Below are 21,038 nucleotides of genomic sequence, written 5' to 3' on the forward strand. Positions count from 1 at the left end.
AGGAGGCAGAGAGGGGTTTTGTGGGCGCACGGAGCCATGGTCAGGGGAAGAGGGAGTTCTGTGGGTGTACAGAACAGGGAACTCTATCGGTGTATAAAGAAACAAGCCCAACTGAGGTGAAGGGCCTGGAGGTGCAGTTATGGTTTTAAGCTTGTCAGTGTAACCCCCAATAAACTCATTGCGGAGTGCCTGCAGATTGGACTCTGGACTGTTGCTTTCCGGAGAACTGTGTCTGGGAACCGAGAGGGGATAGGGCAAAGGCACCCTAACAGAAGGCTACTCAGAATAAAAGCCACACCTAAAATAGCCGCTTGCAAAGAGCTCGCAGGCGGACGCGGCAATCCCTGGCTGAGCCGTTTTCGCTCCTCTCCTCTTTGTGCACTCGTTATGGTCCCGGCAAGCACGAGCAGCGTCAAAGATCCCCGAGATGGACACTTTTTCGTGCAGTAATTCATGGCTTTTCTGTAAAGTAGTAAATTAGGGCCTCGATCTTTAGCTGGTGGGCTCTGGCGACGTGCTGCAGTGGAGGGGGTTGCCCCAGTGAGGACTTTGTTCTGCTGATGTTTGCATTGGGCAGTGGCAAAGGTTTCCCATCCGCACTGCACGGTTAGGTGGGTTCTTGTGTCAGGGAATGTTGCTGAAGCTCAAGGAGGGATGCCTGGGCTCTGGAGACCTCCTTGTTCCCAGCCACACAGTGTCTGTGAAACACCTGGGACCAAAAAGGCCCCAGCTCTCCGGTCTCCTCATTTGGGTGCTAATGCAAAAGCCACTGGCAACAAAATGAGGCTGCTGATACCTGAGGGATGTTCGGAAGGGAAGGAGCCAGGCTGATGGCACTTGCAAATGGGGGAACTTTACATAACAAACAGACCGGTTCCCAATGCACCTGGCTTACAGGGAGTAATTCAAGGCTGATCATTCAGCCAAGAGGCTTGAGGAAAGGAGATGAGGCAGGGGAGAAATTTCACCACGTGGCACTGGGGCCCATGCAACCAAGGCAAAGATGGGGTTTCATGCAGGCTTCAGAATCGAGCAAACCCACCCCAGATCCCTGTGTCCCGTCACCAGCTGGACAATGAAATTAGCCCAAAGACCCAGGACAAGCAGTAACCCAGAAAGCGTGAGGAGTGGGGGAAATCAGTGATAAAAACCTTTGAGGCAATTCCAGTCCCCTTCCAACTGCACGGCACCCCCTGCACTCACGGAGGAGAACTCGGTCCCTGACTGCAGCCCATAGAAAGCAGGGCCCGGGGACGTCTTTCTGGGCTCGCCTGGGAGCGGGGAGGAGGCCCTGCTATTTGCTGTTGCCACTTATAGTGGTTGAAAAGGAACTGCTCATAGCAGGTGCAGTTTGGTCCATGACGCACCCCATGAATCTCCTCTCTTGCATCTCTGACTCACTGCTCCCTGTGGGCACTGACTCGCAGCGCAGAGCGCTAGGGATCTGGGAGGAGGAGCTGATGCTGAGTGAACTCCCTGGAAACCCTCCAGCCCAAGCAGCTTATGTTTTATATTCCCAGTTCCTTGGGAGCACAAGAGAAACCGCGTGCATTAAGTCCATTAACTAGCTCGCCCAGGCTTCCCCTTTCGCCAGCTCTGGCCAGGCAAGACTGCATTTGGACAGGGGCAATGAAAGGGGGTTGCTAACAGAGCAGGACACTTCATCTTTTACCCTGGCTGGCGGGACTCCTTTTTCATTCCTTCCTTCCTTCCTGAGTGACAGCCCGGAGCAGAGAGGACTGGAGGGAGAAGGGGAGAGTCCAGGACAGGAGCTGGGGAAGAGGATCTCTGCTCACTCAGAATATTTGGAGGGGAAGGGACGCAGGTGAAAGCTGGTTCCCGGGGCTACTCTTCTAGGTGCTTGTTATCCTTGTATTCCTCTACCTGTTTCAACATGATGAGCAGAGGGGTGAGACTCAGCCCAGCTCCTAACTGGATTAAAATGCTTTGATTTCAGGCAAACCCTCTCCCCTTCCCATATGATGCCAGCTGTCCCCCCATTAAAATCAGAGAGGGGGGCACAGTTAGACCCCACAGCAATGAAGCAGGCTTTCTCCACCAGGATGCCCATAGCTGTTGAGAGCTGGGCACCCCAATACATCCTCTCCTGTTCCTTTCCAGTGCTTCCCCTGTCCCTGCATAGCATACGCTGCTCCAGCCCCCCAGGCTTCCCTCCAGAGCCGGCTTTGCCATTGTCATCCGTCCAAGCGCAGGAGGCTTTGCTGCAGGGCAGAGGAACTTTGTTGTTTGTAACACTCCAGTGAGGAGCTGCTGGGATAAACCTGATCCCTCTGTCCCACTCGGGGGGACGGGGAGTTGTAAAAACAGTGCCCCAGCTGCTAAATATGATCTCTGACCTCTGGCCATGCACTGCGCGATAATGGCTTCCCCCACTCATCTTCTTCCCCCGGAGCTCAGCAATTAATCACAGCACCAGACACAAACCATCGCTCGCTACATCCTGCTTCGACTGGCCTCCTGAAATTGCCGGCTGAGCTCTGCTGGGCTCCGGGACGCCTCCCAGCCCAGACCGTGAAGTAAGGGGAACCCACCCAGCTGGGACAGTCAGAAATGACAGCCAGGAGAGCCAGAGATGGCAGTCACTTTGCTCGGTCCTAGGGCATATCTGGGGCAACTCTGCAAAGTGGCTGGAGTTCCCTGCGATTTACACCAGCGTCAAAGAGACGAGCGTGACTCGGGTCTCACAGCCACACAGAGAGCAGCTCCTGCCGGGTTCTAGGGCAATTCTGCACCAGCAGTGACCAAAGTCAATTCCCAAATCTCTGGACTCAGAAAAATCCCCAACCGCTCTGAAGCAGCTTGCCAGCCCCTGAAAGGAGCCAGCCAGCCATGGACAGGCCCGTAAGCAACCCCACAGGAGTCTCACTCAACTCCAGCCCTGCAGCCTCCCACTCAGTGCCAGCCGCTCCCTCTGTGAAAACCCACTGTCCTGCGAAATTCCTTCCAGCCTGTTGACTTTGGGGATCTGGCTGGCAGGGTGGGAGTGGAACTAATGGGAAAGAAATGCAGAAGGAGAACGACACGGAGAGCCAGAAACCCACCCAGGAAGCACTGGGTCAAGGAACGCAGGCAGGCAGGGGCAGATGAACTCCATTGGCTCCATCCCAGAACCATGCGAGCTTCTTCGGGGGTGGCTTTCTGGTACTGCATGAGCCGTGGAGCTGAGCCGTCACGCCGCAGCCAGCCAGCGAAGGTCCCATTGGTTCTGGCTTGCCCAAGGCTAGAGCGGTCCCTCACATAAGCCCCAGTACCCCAGACACCCTGCCCCTCTGTGTCACTCATCGCCGCCGAGCTAAGGAACTGGGATTCCAGGAAGTGCGTCTGTGGGGGCAGCAAGAGCTTCACCCAGGCCTTTCCTGCATCCCTGCCTGGAGATTAGCCATAGCCTCTGCACCGTGAGGTGGGAGTTCAAGGATGGCCTTGACCCTCCCACACCCAAACGCCCCCTGGCAGGGCATGGGGAAGAGCAAAGGACCCACAGCCCAGCACAAAGTTGCTGTTCTCAGGCAACTTCCCAGGGAAGAGCAGGCTGAGCAAACAGCCTCAAAATGAGCCTGGAAGATGGGCTTCCTCTCCTACCGCCCACTGGAAGACACCAGCGAGACAGAGCTCCCTGCCCCCGTAGAGAGACCCCTTGCTGTACGCAGAGCTGCTGGGGGAGCTACGCCTTTTAGCCAGCTGGGCTAGTGTCTGCAGTGGGAAATGGGACAGGCCTTCCCTCCTTGCTGCCAAGGGGAGATGTGATGCAGTGGACGTGCTGGCGCAAGGCACTCGTGCTGCTCCAGTGTTGGTGGCAGACATGATGCCCTGCAAAACCAACAGCATTGGTCCAGCTGGCCTGGCCCCTGAAGGGATGTAAAGCGACCGTCCAGCTGGACACAGAGCATCAACAATGCCGTGAGCCATTGCAGAAGGAGGCGCCAGCAGCGCCCAGCTCTTCGCACAGCTGGTGCTGCAGGTATCCATCCGGTGCTTATGGGGGAGCAGCAGCACACCCCTAAACTGCTCAATGCACAGGGCTTCCTGGGGCGGGGGAAAGGACGGTGTGATTCCTTGCAAAGCTCAGCTCACACGCTACTAGCAGAATCACCTCCCATGGAACGCGCCCCAAGGAAACCCCGAGAGAGCAAGGGAGGAGGAGACGGAGAGAGGATTCAATGACTATGGGAAGAAACACCCCATCTCCTGGGAAAGGCAAGACAATGGGCCTCTAGCCACTGCCCTGGGACTCTGCAGATCTGCATCCAGTTCCAGGCTCTGGCCCTGATTCTAGGAGAGTCATCTCTGCCATCTACAAAATCATCCCTTGTCCACCTCGTCTGTGCAGACTGCAAGAGGCTTGGGGCAGAGACCAACGCTTACCAGGTGTCTGCACAGCGTGCAGCACCAGCACATTGGGGCCCAGATCTCGGTGTGGACCTCCAGGTCTACTGCAATACAACTAACTGAAGAATACTAAGGCTCAGTGCTTCTGACTCGGACAGTACCACAGCGACTGGCGCAGTTAGGTAGGAGCTACGGACATACCCTGGACACACAGATTAGATAGACCTCAGAATGGGGGTTAGATGGACCTCAGACAGGGAGCGTCAGTGGTGGACGAGCACAACAGCACGTTGGGGAAAATAAAACCTCTGCGAGTTGCTGCAGGTTTTCATTTAACCTGAAGACAAAGGCAGGCTTTGTGAGGGAGGCCGAGTCTGCTCATGGAAATTTCTTGACTTTCCTCTTTCACTAGATGTTTTACCACCTCCAAATGTAGGTAACTAAAAAAGGCAGTACGTGCCCATTAAGATTTTATTTGCTGCAGATTTCTGGAGGGAGCCCTGACAAAGACAGAATTTCACCAGACTCCGCGAGGAGAAGGGTTGGAGACTTAAAAAGCTTTCTCTCCCGCTAAAGCAGAAGCTGTTCTCCCTGTGTGAGCAGTGGGGATTATTACATCTCTGAGAAGGGCGTGGAGGTGCCTCTAAAACAGATGTAAACTGAAACCCTATAAACATACAAAACGTACTCCAGAAAGCTGCTGCCTTGGCAATGAATGGGACCCCAGTGCAGTCACTGGCTTGCCCCTAGATTGCAGTACCAGGCCCGTAAGACACTGCAAGAATTAAAAAAGAAACAATTCTGTTGCCTGCCTGTCGCCCGTCCCAGGGAGACATCGGTGCCAAAATCGGTATGCTAGTCAAAGCACGGTGCCTGTTCATGCTTTAGGCTGGGATGTGCAAAGCAGCTAAAGGGAGTTAGGCGCCTGTGTGAAAATGTACCCACACACAGCTCACGTGCAGGTACCATACACGTCACGCAGGGCGTTCTTTAGGATCAGTGTGACGTTCCCAGTGAGACACGGTACGCCCGATTTGCAGAGCAGGAAGGTTTAACGTGTAAGGTTGTCTTAGAGAGTTACTTCAAGACAAAGCCGACTGTTAACTACAACGTATCACACTCACTAGACCCAAAGAGTTGTGTGTTCACTCCAGAGGCTGTATACAGGAAGGACTTGCTTCAGGAGCCCTGCCAGGGATCAGGCTGACAGCATCTCCTGCGGAATCAGGCGGTGCTGAAGCGCGCTGGCTTGCCTGGAGGTGGCTTTTTCTACTTTTCTGTACACATTGTCTTTTCAATCGCTTATCTTGGGTGACGTTCGTATGTCCTTCCCTTCCTCTGTACTTCATTGTTACTACTAACTGCGGATTTCTGTTCTCACCACGACCATTAGAGCAAAACAACATCTGGTGGTGGAAGAGGCGGTGATGTGAAACGTATAAACTCTTACCCTTGTTCGTTTTTCTCTGTACACAACTCTAAACTAACAAACGCTTTGCTGTGCTGTACAAAACCCGCTCAGGTTCCCAGCTGCTGCGGGGCGCAGACACTGTGACACCACAAGGTTACTCAGCACTCTGTCGGTCTCTGACAACTGCAAGAAGCCGGCAGAGGCTGAGGCCCTCGAACAGTGGCCCAGCAGTTCACCAGTGGCCAGCCAACTTGGTCAAATAACTCAGGCCTCCACCACGCCTGACCGTTCCCGAGTTGCTAGGTTCCCCTAGGAAGGGGCAGGGCTCGATGCTCTCCTGCAAACAGCAGCCACCATTTGGTCACCCTTCCGTTCCCCACCTCCCAGCCCTCAGCCACAGACAGACAAACCACCCAGTCACTGACACGGGTGCAGAGGAACATCAGCACTGGGAGCTCTGCTCTTTATCCCGGGCCGTGAACGGAACAATCAGCTCTCCCGGTAGGCGCATGAAACGGATGCCAAGCATGCAACACCTCGGGCTTTTGGTGGGAGGAAGGCAGGGGGCGGGAAGGGGGGACGAGCCCTAAACACCGAAATGCCCCACCGAACATTCTTGTGTAATTAAAACCAAGACGCAGTAAGTCGGAAAGCCTGTGCCTTGGTGCCTAGTCTGTTTATTCTCTGCCGAAACCTGGTGCTTCGAAATGCTCCGGCCAGGGAGAAGCAGGTTCCCATGGGCCTTGTTCACAGCGTTACTGGGTGTTTGAGGGCTGTCTCCAGTGCCCAGGCTGGCGTTGTTCCAGGGCTGTTAAGACGTGGCCACTCACCTCAACGTGCCACCGGGTTACAGAAAATCCCCAGGGCAGAAGTGAAACAAAAGCCTCCCAGCCTAGCCAGGGAGAAGCAGGTTCCCATGGGTTTCCTTCACAGCTTCTGGCAGAGAGCACGGGAGGGGCTGTGACTGGGGATGGCAGAGCTGCCTGTGAGTCAAACCCATTAGACGCCCCTTAGTACCAAACGGTGCTTACAGAGACGTGGAACGCTCTAGTCTGGGGACGTAGTCTCCAGCCCCAGGAAAATGCCACTTAGGTTGTGGGAAGCCAGTCTAGCAGCAACAGGCCGAGGCAGCGCTCGCTCTGACATCGCCCTGTGAGAGTGCCGGCAAAGCTTGGGAACCACGGGAGACCCACCAGAGTCTGTGCCGCAGGCAGCACCAGGAACAGCAGGGGCTTCTGCACAGCCAGGAGCTCAGCCAACCCGGCTGAGCCGTGAAACACAAACAAGCGACAGGAAACATTCCCCAGTTCCCCAGCACAGCTCCACTATTGACTCCTTTTCTGAAGGGTGCTTTCATCAGGGATACGAGTGGCCAGGAGAGGCCAGACCAAGCACTCATGATTCATGTCATTAGGACCCCGGCCATGGCTATAACGCAGATCTGAGGTATGGAAAAGCTAGTGCATTCCATGGCTGAATCCCTCGACCTTCCCAGCGGTGCCTGGGCCGTACGTCAGTGAACCATTTACCAGGAGTTATTCCAACGTCTTCCACAGGGTCCCGTTCAACACGGACTCCCAACACCCTTCAAAACAACGATACCAGGCCAGGGAGGTGCCTGTCTCATCAGAGAACAGAGGGAAGTCACCACATTGATCTCCAACTTCAGCTCATCACAATGCGGGAAACGATTACCATGAAACAGAACCATCTCTCCCGTAGATGAGGGGGACCCCTATTCGCTTTGAAACAGCCCTCTGGGACCTCACCTGCTCAAACCTTTCCAGCGGCTACATTCTTTTCCAGATGAAAAACAGCCTTTTTTCAAAAAGTTTCTTTTGAATTTTTCCTCTTTTAAAAAAGGTTCACTTTTTTTTTTTAACTTTTATTTTGGATTCCGATGCTCCTTTTGGAAGATGTACCATTCTCCCACCAGCTCTAGCTGCTGGCTGCTGAGACGTTTCTGCAGCATCTCGGCTCCGGTAAGCGCCTTCTCCCTTAGCACAAGCACAAGCTGTTCTCTGCAGCAGCCCGCCATACTCGCTGATCTGGTTCCTACTGCTGGACTTCAAAACAGGCTGTGCTTGTTTCATAAGAAAGTAAGAGACACCCAATATCTTCTAACCATTCAGGAGCAGCAACGCAAAGAAAAGGGGCTCAGAACAGACGTGCCTCTTATCCCAGCAATCTGCCCTTAAAAGGGCGCTCTCTGTCACCCTAGCAGCAGGAGCTCCTGACTCCGGCCAGAGAGACTCTAGACATGAGACAAGACGAAGGATGTGGTTTCTCTTACCTTGATCTGGCAGTGTTGGTGCTGGTCTGGCAGTGCACAGCGTGGCTGTGACCAGCACAGCCCAAAAGAGGAGACACCTCCAGGTAAACATCCCAGTTCTACGGCTACTGGTGGGCAACTGGGCTCCCGAACTCCATGGGGACTCCGGTCTAGGCTGCCGGCTTGCTAGCTGGCGCTCACTTGCTCTTCTCTTCCGAACGTCCAGTCCTCGCAAACTGTCAACGAGGAAACAAGAGGGGTTAGATCGTGAGTAACTCAGGCACCTGCGCTGCGACAAGCAGAGATGGCGGTAAATCCTCTCTCAAATTAAACAGCACCAGACGTGTATTGTTTTCAAAATTGTTTGTTCACAGTGTTAAAAGCTATGGGGATAAGTCGCTGCTATTTCTAGCCCTCTCTGTTTGATTTAAAATACAAGTGCTTGCAGCTCTTTTTGTCAATGGGTGACATATGCCAGTGCTCAGTAATAAAGTCACTGTGTGTGTGTGACCATCACAGCTAATCTACAAACTGTGACATTTCAGGCTGGACTCAGCTGGGAATCTGTGGGCTGCACTTCCAAATTTGGGTGCCTAAAGGGAGGCACGCAAAGCCATGTTTCAGCACCTCAAAGCCACCACCCGGTGCTCAGAAGTGCGTTTCTCATGGCTGCTATAAGGCTGCAGGGCTCAGCACATGAGCTGCTTGGGAATTTTTCAGCGAAAAACGCCAGTCCATCAAAACCGAAACTGTTTGCGGAGAGGGTGGGTTTCTCTCAACACAAACAAATGTTGAAAAAAGTTCAGAAAAAAACAGTCAATGTCCAGTTTTGGCATTTGCTAAATGAAGTTTTGATTTTCAGTTTGAAATAACTTTCGAAGTTTTGAAGTTGAACTTAATTTATACTCTAAAAAGGTTTTAAAAAGAAATAAGGTTGAAATCAAAAGAAAATGTTTTGAATGACCCAAACTAAAATTTTCTGTTTGGTCCATTCACAGAAATTTTGAGATTTTGACCTTTTGTCCCGATTCAGGATGGCAAAAATTGTGGAAGCTCAAAAATTCTCATGAGACAGAAAAGCCATTTCCTGCCTAGCCCTCCTCAGTACCTCTGAAAGACAGGCCATTTCTCTGATGTGCCTAACCACGGCTTCAGGGGCGTCAGCTGAAGTACCCAAGAGTAAAAAGGCTGACCTGTGTCACATTCGTACAAGATCTCTGGCTTCTACAGCATCTCTCATCTCAAAGCAATTCATGACCTTCCGAAATTAGACCCAAATACCTCTTCACCCACCACTGGGATGCAACACAAGTGCCCCAAGAGCTCCCCAGCAACACTACCCAGCAGTAATGTCGTATCCCAGTTGCTGCTACAGAATTGTAACTGCCCTTGAAGAGTCTCAGGCTCTAATCAGGGATGTAAAAGGACGGTGGGGGGCGCACAAGCGCACAAACACACATAACACAACAGAACCAAATTTATCTGAGCTCTTCTGATCCAAAGCCTCCCGCTATCCAAAACCAAACAAACTCCGTGTCCCCTCTGATGGAGGAGAGCCGGCTGCATCCAGCAGTGTGAACGCAGGTTTTGCATTCTGGCAGCCGTAGGCTCCATGGGCTGCATTGCCCTGTTTAAGCGTATGGGTGCCAGCACTCAGGTTCCTGGCACGTCGCCACGGTGGCCCTCTATTTAGCAAAATGTAGGTGCTCCTGGCCTTAGGTCTCGGAGCCGCCTTCAGGAAGAGTTGGCACTATGACTGGTCTCCGAAGCAGCACGCGCTAGAAGTATTGCCAAGACACGTTCAGGGAGAATGGTGACAGCCAAAGCACAGACCCACTCCGGCACTCCTGGCCGACACCCTCAGCAGTGGGCTGGGTTCATCCAGAGTGCTAAGCCTGGCCGTCTAAGCTCCATCCTTGACTTTGCAACGGCATAAAAACAAGGTCCTCACCACTCAGTCATTAATGGTCCCAGGGCGCTGCGTCAGAGCCAGCCTGTTAGAGACCTGCCCAGCCAATTACATTCTGCCTCCCCCTGCATTTTAGTTGGCCATGAGAGTCTTCACTTCCTGTCCTAATGCATCAGGTCATTTTACTGTGCTTGGTTAAACAGCTGCTGTGTCCTGGCCCCAGATGTGGCTGCCATTCCGGCGTGGGGATGGGAACGTAACCATTAATGGTTACAAAGCGACTTGAGACCTGGGGCTGGGACGTGAGGTAGGGGTAGAGCTCTGTGTTATTATCAGAAGGATGATATCATGCTCTTTGGAAGAGCCTTACGGCCGTGGAAGATAGCCTGAAGGGGAGCTGTAGTTTTGCTAGTTGAACTTTATAAGGATTCAGCCGGGGCGCTCGGCTTTTGTGCCACCAAACCCCGCAGAACGGCTCTCAGAGGCGGTCCTGCTTTTCTAGGTGGCTAGAGTTTGGAGGCAGCGTATTGATTCAGGCACCCAGATGGCAAACACCAGCACCCGACAGACAAACACCAGCTTTATCTCCGCACGCTAGCATGCTCAGGCGCCAGGCAGCGAGTCTTAAAATAGTTTATTGAATGTTAACAATTGACCAGGGCTTGAGAGAGGGAGGGAATTCTTTGTGGAAAAAGAAGCCCTTGGTATTTCTGGAAATTATTTTCTGTCTCCAAGTGGTTTTGTTTATCGAGCGCACAAGCTGCTCGGGACATGGCCTAATGTGGAATGTCCTTGCTGAGGCCTCTCCTGAGTCCAGGACTTTGCCAGGGTCCACGCAGGGAGAAGGTAGCACAACTTGAAGCAGCAGCCTACGCAAAGTGAGTCAGTGCTGGCACCAGCCCCACAGAATTCTTCTCCTACTACACCTCCGAGATGGCTCACTTCAGCTGAGTCAAGGGGAACTGCTTCCTGTTTAGCTCACCGGGAGTAAACTACCATGGAGAATCAGCAGGACCAGTCACTAGCAATGAGCTGTCCCCTGACTGATGCCGGAAAAAGCCACCGAGAAAAGGAAAAATGCTGCTCAGAGCATTGGAAGGAGAGTGCCCCTACGAGGCACTGCTCCCACAGAGCAGAAAAGCACGGGAAAGAAGCAGTTGCCTCAGCAGAACAGAGGCAGACACACAGGAGGAAAGGTGCCCCTTCCACTCGGGCTTCACCAAACATCCAATCTAGTCCAATCAAAATCAGCACCGAAAAGCAATCACATGGCCAGAGGCAAGGAATTTACAGGGGAGGGCAAAACTGGGACTTACCGGCCTTGCGCTTTCCTTTCTAAAGCTAAAACTCACCCTAGTGGAAGGGCTGAGCGGCCAGGCCCCCGCACAGAAGTGTCCTCTACCCTAATCTATTGACACATCCCCCCATCTGAACGACACTCCAGCTCTTCTGCCTTCTGCCACCCCTCACTTCCCCATGTTGGTTCTGTGCCGAGGCCCTGGGCATGGGGTGAGGAAGCTGGGAGAGCATTTGTACCTGCTCAAACAAAGATGTGACTCTTCTCGGTGTTTGTACAGCTTTTCTATAAATCTGACCAGAAAATTGTTCCTTCCCAAGGGCTGGCAGGCAAACAGGGCTGCCCTTCAGCTCCTTGCAGCCTATGGAGCCCACTTACCTACTCCCGTCTCCTCCCCAGCACACGCTGGGCACAATGCAGAGTTTGTGTGTTCCAGGGGAAGATTTAAACAACTAAAAATGGAAATGCTGAGAGAGAAACCAAACTAAGTGCCCCTTCGAGACCTGGCTGCAGAGGCTACAATTATAACCAGCCCAACTACACCCACACTTCTATTTTAAAAGGCTGACAGCTCGCGTGTTCATCCATGTGCCCTCCCGCACCTGGATGCCCTCACTAAGGCAGAACCACACGCGGTGCATGCGCAGTTACCTGTGCACATCCTCCACGGCGCACTGCATGCTCGCACACTCACATGGCCACTCAGGGTCACACGCTGCCAATGCTCAGACACCCTTGCACTTCTTGGAGGCCCCACAAAGACATGATCTGCTCTCGTGCCCCTTGCTGACATATACACAAGGGGTGGGCAAACTTGGAAAGGTTCCCAGTTTAGACCTATCTATGTAGTTGTCTCCAGCACTGCCCCTCACCCTGGCACCTGATAAAACCCCCAAGCACCCAGAGTTTTATCTAACCTCCTTGAATCATCCAGACTGAGCCGGAAATCTCAAGAGAGCAAGCTTAGCACACAAAGGGCATTCCCGCCCTCGGCTGCAAAGCCAGACTGAAGGTGCATTTGTTCTGGACGTCTCAGGGCTGGCTGGATGAAGGCTGTGGAGGATTCTGACTCTGCCCAATCCTGTTAGCTCACTCTTCGTGCATGTGAAAGAGTCAGCGGGTGTCCAGTTAAGGTCCGCACCTGCTCACACCCCCTCTCAAGCTGTGCATTATTTGCCCTAATGGAATCAAGCTGTATTTTACCTATGCAAACACTAACAGGCACCGTGTCCCGCTGTCCCCCAGAGACACGCAGACACTCTAGCGATCACAATGCAATGCAGCAGGTAAAACCCCTGGCAGGATTCTACAGGGCTGGAACTTTGAACTCAACGCCCAGGTCAGCGTGTCGCTGGCTCAGGCCAGTCACTGTGGAAGGGCTGTGTCTGGTCTAAACGGGTGGCTCTCACCCTATTCTCCATCACGTGGGCCGCATCCACGCGATAGATATACTAGCGGTATGGCCCGGAGGATGTCGCGTGGGCCGCGGCTGTGTGCTGATTGCGGGCCGAGAACCACTGGTCTAAACAAACCAAAACTCGCCCACTGTTGGAGTCCTACAAAGGACAATGTCATTGTCACAGGCAAAGGTGGATCTCAGAAGCAGGGTGAGCTCCAAGGGTCACCAAGCGCCAGAGAGGAGTAGGTCAGCTCAAGGGTGGAGTGGGAGGGTCCTCTCCAAAGGGCTGTGGCCGGCTCCCTTCTTGGCTTGCTGTGCTTTTCCAGTCACTGCTCCTACCAGCGGCTTTAGAGTCACTTGCTCTTTGGTGGGGGTGGTCAGCATCTCACCCACACATCAGGGAGTCTCCATGGCGTCCGTACCTGACACTGAGCCGGTTTGGGAGGGGAGCGCGCTGGGGAAGGAAATGCTCAGCAGTGGACAGGGAAGGCCGGCGGGATGGGCTGTGCGGGTTTTGGGGGGCCACATGCTTTAGTGTTAATGGAGTCAATCACCAGCGCAGGCCACGGCACCTCCCTGGTTCCCAGGGGAAAGCCACGGGGCTAGCTGGGTAACACCCAGCAGCTCCCCGTGAGCACAACGGGCACTGCTGGGCGCCGAGCCACACTGGAAAGCTGGGCACGACTCAACAGCTTCTCTCAAAGGCTGTACGTGGCCTGCAGCGCAGGGCTGAGTGCCACCATGGCAACCGCCTTCAGGAAGAGTCCTGGCTCCAGAACGTCCCTCCGCAGGCCAGCAGGGTGGAGGACACTGGGTGATATCTCAGTTCCCCTAGCAGTGAGCCCGACACCCACCTGAGGCTCAGGGTCCAGTGGCTTCAGAGTGAATCCCCTCGTCACAGAGATGTAAAGGCTGGACTAAAGGGCGCTGAGGAGGAGGTAGGCTTCCCCGTCCCCACGAGAACACAGGGTGGCAGGGACACGTCTGAGGTACCGGGTGCCAGGTCCAGACTCCCCCAGGCAAGCAGGTGACTGGACAAGCACTTCACTGGAAGTAAGCAAGTAACTCAGCTTGGAAATATGCCTGGCTGAGGGGGAACTGCATATTTTTCACTTGAATCTGAGATAAATAAAGCCAGAGCGTCACTGCAAACGAAGGAAGTTCTAGGGCAGAATTCAGCCGGCTCTGTGACAAGAATGATGCACGCCCCTTCCCTCTCTGCCCCGCACTGCCCTCAGGTCAGGAACGGAGTATTCGCTGAAATAAAGAGCAAACAACTCTAATGGCAGCTAAGGGGGAAAAGAGTCATGGTTAAAGCAGCCCCAGACTTGGAAAAACAAAACCTGCTCTGAAGTCACATGTACATTTCTAACAGCACGTCGCAAGGGCCCCCAGCATAGTGGCTTCAGCAGCTTGGAGGGGTTTATAAGGAGCATTTTCCTAACGGCTAAACGAAGACCTCAGTCAGTAGCCTCCTTCAGACTTGCCTGACTTTGTTCCATGCTCCAAGTCTGATGCAGCCCTCTCACAAAGAGCCTAACTGATGAACTTTCAGCACCTAGGTGGAAATATGGGGGATCAAGAGGGAGTGAGGAGGGGAAAGTTGCACAACACTGGATACCTCTAACATCTCAGAAGTTACCCAGGATGCAATTACTCCAGACAAAGGGAGAGGGACTGAGAGGTAGGATGCCTGCCCAGCGAGCAGCCCGTGGTCTGTTCCCAGCTCTGCTACCAACTTGCCCACAGCAAAATCTGAAACCTTTCTTTTTCAGAAGTAGCCTCAGTTTGGGGAGCTCGGTGTGAGACGCCTGGGGCCTGGTTTTCAGAGCTGTGCATTGCTGTGGGTGCTCACTGCCTCTGAAGAGAGTCAGGCCCAGAGTGTCTCAAGTTGGGCACCCAAAATCAAGATATGGGCCGTAACCTCTCTATGCCCCATTCTGTGAAACAGGTCTGATCATATTTACCTACTTGTCAAGAGTCAAATGTTTGCAAAATGCATTCAGATCCCCAGATGAAAGGTTGCTAGAGAAGGGGAAAGGATGAACACACTCAGTTCCAGCAAATATTTTCCTATGAGAGATAAAGACAAACCCCCACCAAAGAGAAGAAAGAAGGTCTTCAAGACCTGGAAAGCAGAAGAGGAAGCTGAATTATCAAGGACTAGAGCCTCTGTGAGCAGATCAAAACCCAGTGTTCCTTTCAGCAGGCTGAAAGCTACAATGCAATGAGATCGTGGCTGGGACAGGTTCTACTTCAGGTTACATTTTTAAACAGATAAATAAGCGAGGGTCTGGAGGGAACCATAAAGTCACCAGCTCTCCTGAAAGCAGGAAGGGCTCCCTTCCCAGCGTGGGTCAGAACAGCCTGCGTTCCTTATTTTAAGGCGGAATAGGAGTCATGAATAGGGTGCAGTCGGACGCTCACAGATTTGTAGTTCCCATGGACAAGAGCTGGTGGTGCAGAGCATAGGAAGAACCTCGCTCTGTCCTCTACCATTCCAGGGCAGAGACTGTCTTGATTTATTTTAATCCTCTCCAGGCAAGACAATGGGAAGGCACCAGTGCATGCCAGCCACCCCTGAGATTAAGGGAGGAAGTGCTCATGTGTGGGGAAAATGGCTATTGCCAAAGAAATATGTGCGGACCTGTTCTCCTGATCCTTCCCCAAAGCCAAGACTTGGCAGGATACCCGTCTGCCTCTTCTCCCCCAGCCCCACCACCTCCCCCACGCTGCCATCTGCACAGAGAACTTGTTAGACCTGACTGAATAGCGAGGGAGAAAGAAACTCTGCATCTGCCTGAGTATGAAAGCGAATTTCGACTGTCCTATATATTCAGGACTCTGGAAAACAAACCCCTTCCACGCACACAGGTGTTATTAGCGCAAACAGTCTGATCAAGTACATTTTAAGGTTCAAATATTCATCAAAAGGAAACCTTATATTCAACCCTCACAATTGCAATTTACCAGTACCAATTTGTGGCATGCTGGTTACTCAACTCATCCAATCAGAGAACAGAAAGGACACTAATGTGATTTCAGTAACTAACACAGTGCAAAGTGCGCACATTACAACTGCATACAAAATTCAAATTTTGATCTGCCTTAGTTAGATACATAAGTCAAGTGGTTTTGTTTGCATTCCTTGATTGGCTGATTTATGCAACTAACGGAAGCAGTATAAATTGTAAGTATCACAATTGACTATAACATTCAAATTTTGCACTGTGTGGTTAATTACATATCATAGAAGCAAACTAGCCACCACAATGCAGATTGTGAGCTTTTACAACCCGTAAACGAGGCTTATTTTCTTCAATAATTTGTGAATAACTTTGAGTAAAGAATAATTACAGAATCTCATCATCTATTCATGATGAACTTGTGAATAAAAAGTCAACATTTGTTGAACATATTATTTGAAGTATTCCCAACCATTCAAAAATTATGAGTCAGGCCCCACCAAAATCAAGAGATTTTTAAAAATAATAAATGTTGGGTTCTTCTGATTTTCCCTGGTTTTGAGCCTGTATTGCTTGTATTTATAAGATATTCTAGGCAACCAGTAGGGCTAGAAACTTACTTTAAAAAACCCCAAAAGCAATTGCACGTGCAATTACTGGAGCAGGGCTTGAAGGAAAACTCAAATATCATGAAACATGCTAAAATGGTGAGAGCTGGCAGCATGGTTTTAATTTGTTAAGAGTTATTCACTCCACTCCGGAAATGTTGAAACGTCTTAAAAAGTGCATTTCAAAAATGCCAAATGGTTCACGCTCTCATAGCAAAGGCATGTGCAGAGCTTTCACAGGGGCGAGTTCTCTGTATGAAGGGCCTGATTACATCAGGGATTTTTGCAGCAAGGCAGCTACTCTGGTGTGGTGAATCTCACTGCCGGATTCAAACCTCACTTGACACCGGCACCTCTTCACTGGAAGTTTGCCCCAGCGTAATATCCTTTCTATACACACAGTGCCATGCCCCAGGCCTCATGTTGGAACAAACCCCTTGCAGGAAGCTAGAGGAAAGGCTCCTATCCGTTTTACTTTTTTTAGCGACGCATTTTAAAATGAAATGTCCCCCATTTGGAGCAGACAGAAGAGCGGCAGCATTGTCAAGGGAACCTCCAGGAATTCCCTGTAGCTTTGTTTCTGAAAGAGAGACTGACTGATTGGAAACTGCAGATTCTGTGTCCCAACCTAGGGCACTTAAGATCCACCGTATGAGGCCAGGCCTCAAGAAAGTAAGCTCACTAGTAACTTAAGATCAGCCCAAAATACAGCTGCAGGCAGCGTTTGGACAACCTCAATTAAGAGTTTACTTCTAGCCATTTCTCACTCATGACCAAGGATAAACAGAGGGTCACATTTTGCTTCCTGAAGCTCAATGGTGTTACAGGAGGGAAGACAGAGCACAGCCGACATTTTTTAGACTCACTAACAACCTGTATAACATAGGGGCAATATCTACAACAGGACCACCTTAATGAGACACTCCAGCCAGGGCCTCCCCATGGCATCAATACAGGCTCCAACAAACTTCCGCTTTAGCAAGGAGAAATATGTAAATAAGACATTAGTAGGCATGAGAAGTCCAGGCAGGCATCTGCATTACAGGGCATTAGCACACTGCATGCCTGGAAAAATCATTCCGCTAGGAGGAAGGTTGCTGGGGTTTCAAATGATTAGTGGGACTGGAAAACTACAGGGCAGTGTTTTACCGGGATGCTTTCAAATCAGCCCCAAATATGGACTAGTAAAGCAAGGGTGGGGAGGCTTTCGGCTAAATTGTCTGAGGTGTGCCAGGTAGTAAAAAAACCATTCCTCAGACATTCAAGGAGCAGAGTACATCTGCAAAGGAAGAGAGTAAGGAAACGTTTAGCTTAATTACCATGTCCAGAGAAAGTGCTATTCCATTACAGGGACAAAATCAACAGGCTGGAAACCAGAGGAATGTTTTCAATGCGAAAGAAATTTTCTTCCCCCACTAAACTTTGTACCTTAAGAAGCTTTTTTGGCTCAGAAAACCCTCAGCTTTCAAAAGGCAGTCCTTATTTTACATCTTAAGGCAGCACTTTTAAGGTCCCATGTTCTGGGCTTCAGCGAGGAAGGCTGCTTCAATCCCGACAATCCTGCAGCAGCCCTAAAACTGGCCTCACTGGCATTCCTCCGATCCCAGCATCGTTTTAATGGGAGAATGGAAAAAGCAATGCAGGGCTGCGGCGGTGGTGATACAATGCAGGGCCTTGGGGGGGGGGCAGCCCTTCCCATGAAGGCCCCAATCTGCCCCTGCCATCTCCGGCGGCTGCTGCTGGGTTTTGTTAAATTCAGAGAGGCATTTCTTAGCCCCTTGCCAGCGCTCTGTGAATGGGCCAGGCCTGCCAGGAAGCTTGCGATAATCAATAGGATAAACATTTACCAGGTGACAACTATCCCCAGAGTTCAGGCCAGGTCAAGGAACAGCCAGTTCCACCTCCCGGCCCCTCACCAGCCGCCTCTCCCCATGGGCTAGAGGAACAAATCCCTCCTTGCAAAGCAGCGAAGCAGGGGCAGTCTCGAAAGCCCGGTGCAGACCGGGCGCATTCAGCCGCATGCCCGGGTGTCCCTAAACTGCCGGGAGCAGGCAGCGGAGGGGGGAATGGAGCCCCTGATAATGGCTCTGTTCTGGCCAGTCCCTCTGCAGCACCGGGCCCTGCGGCAGGGCAGGGCGCCGGGCTAGGGGCCCATTGTCTGAGCCAGTCCGGCCCTCGCCCCAGCCCGGCGAGCCCAGCTCCGATGGGACCAGGTGCCGCTCGCTCGCCTTCGGGGCGGGCTACTGCAACAAGCCAGGCTCCGGGCCTCCCGCGCACATCACCCACGCGTGGCCGGGCTGGAGCTGCCTGCGGCCCGGGTCTTGCTGGGGGACCGACGAGCCGGCGTGGGGGCCCCGATCCTGCGACCCAGCCGCGCGCGCACCAGCACCTTTGCTCCGACCCGGCTCCTCGGGGATGGGGCGGCTCCCAGGATCGGGGCCCGTCCGAGCCCGCCGCCAGCCCCGGGCACCGCCGGCCGGGCGGGGGCTAACCGCGGCTTTGCCCCAGCCATTGCGGAGCGAGGCCGGGCCGCTTCCCCCGTCCCTCCCGGGGGCCCCCCACGCCCCAGGCCGGGCGGGCGCAGCCTCCATCACCCCCCAGGCGCGCACGGACCCTCCCCGGGGAGCTGCGGTTCCTTCCTCCGCCCCCCCCCCCCCCCCCACTCAGCCGGCCCCGGCCCCCCGACGCGAGCCCCGGAGTTGGGGGGAAAGTTTGCCGCGGCTGCGATGGCGTCTCCCGGGCCAGGAGGGCGGATCGCGGGGGTCGGGGGGGCGGATCGCGGGGGTTGGGGGTCGGGGGGGTTAGCGTGGGGCGCCCCCCCTCCCCGTTACTCACCGGGCCAGCTGGGCAGAGTCCGCGGAGTCCACGGGGGGAGCGGCCGCCCCAGGCGGGGCCGGTGCCGCTCGGGGCCCCCGGAGCCGCCGCCGAGACCCAATCCCCCGGCTGCTCTGCGGAGCCGAGCCGAGCCCGAGCCGCCCCGGCTCACAGCCCCGGCTCCATCTCGCCCCGGCGCTCCCCGAGCGCTGCAGATCCGCCAAGGGGACCGGCCCCCGGGGCAGGGGGGCAGGGAAGAGAGACGTGGCCCCGACGCCCCCTCGGCGCCGCTACTCCCGGGGGCCGGGAGCCCCGGTGCCCGCCCGAGCTGCGGGGGATGCGCTGCGCTGCGCTGCGCCCCCGGCCGGCTCCTCTGCGTGCGCTCCGCAGTAGTCCGCGCCGCGCTCTCTCCGGTCCCCGTCCCCGTCCCCACTGTGCGCTGGGGAGAGCAGCGCTGAGTCCCTCCCTCCGGCCCCTCCTCCGGTCCCCGCACACCTCCCAGCCCAGCCCCGGCCTTCCCGCTCTCTGCTGCCTCCGCCCCCGGCCCGGCCCAGCCCGCTCTGCCCCGCTCGCCTTCCTACGCCTGCCTCCGCCCGAACCTCGCGGGGCTCTGCCCCTGCCTCCTGGATTCTCTCTCAGGGCCGCCCCTGGCCGCGCTGGGCTCCGGGCCGAGGAGCCAGGGAGCTGGAAGGGCTCTGGAAGCGCTTCCAAGTGCGGCCGGAGCCGCTGGATGGGGGAGCGAACCGCTGGGGATTTGGATGGCGCAGGGAAGGTCTGAGCGCCCGAAACGCGGCTCCCCCTCCCGCCCGCAGCTCGCGGCAAACCTGGGCTGTCGGACTCAGCGAGCTGCTCACTACCGCGGACGCATGTCCGGCTTTCCTCCCCCGGCAGATCTGTGCCCGTGGCCAGCGCTCCGGTGACTTCCCATGTGAGTGTCCCGGCAAACAAACACACCTTGTTTCTAAAGGCTGCTTCCGACCAGCGCGGTGTGTTGTGCAGGGTGTGTGTCAGGTCCCGGTTGTTTGTGTGTGTGAGGGTAGCTCTCAGACGCCCCATCGTGATCAGGGCTCCATCGCGCTAGGGTGCAGGACAGAGATGTAGTGAGGAGCCAGTCTTTGCCCTGAAGAGTTTACAGTCTCAGGCCTCCCTCCTGCAATGAGCTTCCTGGAAGCAGCCGAGGCTCAGGCAATGTGGCGCTGCCAGACACACAGGAATGGACATGGCACAAATAAAACAACCGAGCAACAGCGGTGCAACGTATCAGAAGAGCAGGACTTCGCCAACCCTAGCCACATGATCATCTCCTGAGATTTGGTGTGATTCTTACAGCCCAGCTTCCAGGATCAAGAGGTCACATGAGAATCTGAGATTTCTTTTTCTTTCTTTCTTTCTATTTTAGGTGAGTTTCTAGCCCTCATGGCTGCAGAGTTAAGCTTGAAACCTTGAACTGATTGTGAGCTAAGGGCTCCAAAACCTGTAGGCAAACCACAGAACCCCACATGGCTGATTTTACTTTTTTAAAACCAATTTATGATTATTTAGGGCTTGACTTACGATGTTTTGAACACTTGGCATTGGTGATCTTGTTTTCCCCCTCCAACACACATGAACCCTTCCCCGCTCTTTGTTAATTCATGCCAACTGCCTAAAGCCTTCTGGAGTTAAATAACAAACAATGAAAGAGAGAATTCAGAGGCAAAGGCTAGGGAAAAATCTGATTTTATTGTGGATAGTTTGTTTTCCAGTAGAAAGACCCTTTGAATTAAAATCACGCCCCTCTGCCTTTTCTGGGAGAAATGGGATAGCAGAGTTTCTCTTCTCTGTGTTTGATACTTCCAGCTCGCAACCATTTTAGTAAGATTTTATTATGCACCGTCTCAGACCAGGATCTCCTTGTTATGTTTGTGTGGCCAGACCCTTATGCCCTGAGGATTCTGCATGGATCTGATCACAGGATCAGCACCTAAATCCTCAAGCTGCAGGGTTTGCTTTGGTTTGCAAGATGGCTTTCATTC

At 53.6% G+C, this 21,038-nt stretch overlaps 1 protein-coding gene across 5 annotated transcripts in view; it reads right to left on the reverse strand.

The window, feature by feature from the left end:
• The window catches only part of FGFR1 (fibroblast growth factor receptor 1), a 65,230-nt gene extending 45,132 nt beyond the window's left edge, over positions 1-20,098 (reverse strand). For 4 of the 5 annotated variants that reach the window (XM_067545045.1, XM_067545036.1, XM_067545022.1 and 1 more), the window contains exons 1-2: positions 19,978-20,098; positions 8,052-8,266 (exon numbers count right to left, since the gene is read on the reverse strand). In XM_067545045.1, the coding sequence (XP_067401146.1) occupies positions 8,052-8,142 (91 nt within the window). In that variant the 5' untranslated portion in view covers positions 8,143-8,266; positions 19,978-20,098. Of the gene's footprint in view, positions 1-8,051; positions 8,267-19,044; positions 19,300-19,977 lie in introns of those variants that run through there. The other variant, XM_067545027.1, reaches the window with a different exon arrangement.
• Positions 20,099-21,038: the final 940 nt, after the last annotated feature.

This window comes from Emydura macquarii, unplaced genomic scaffold (genome assembly GCF_026122565.2).
Source record: "Emydura macquarii macquarii isolate MOO-44397 ecotype Brisbane River unplaced genomic scaffold, CSIRO-AGI_Emac_v2 contig_201, whole genome shotgun sequence".
Taxonomy (NCBI): Eukaryota; Metazoa; Chordata; order Testudines; family Chelidae; genus Emydura; species Emydura macquarii.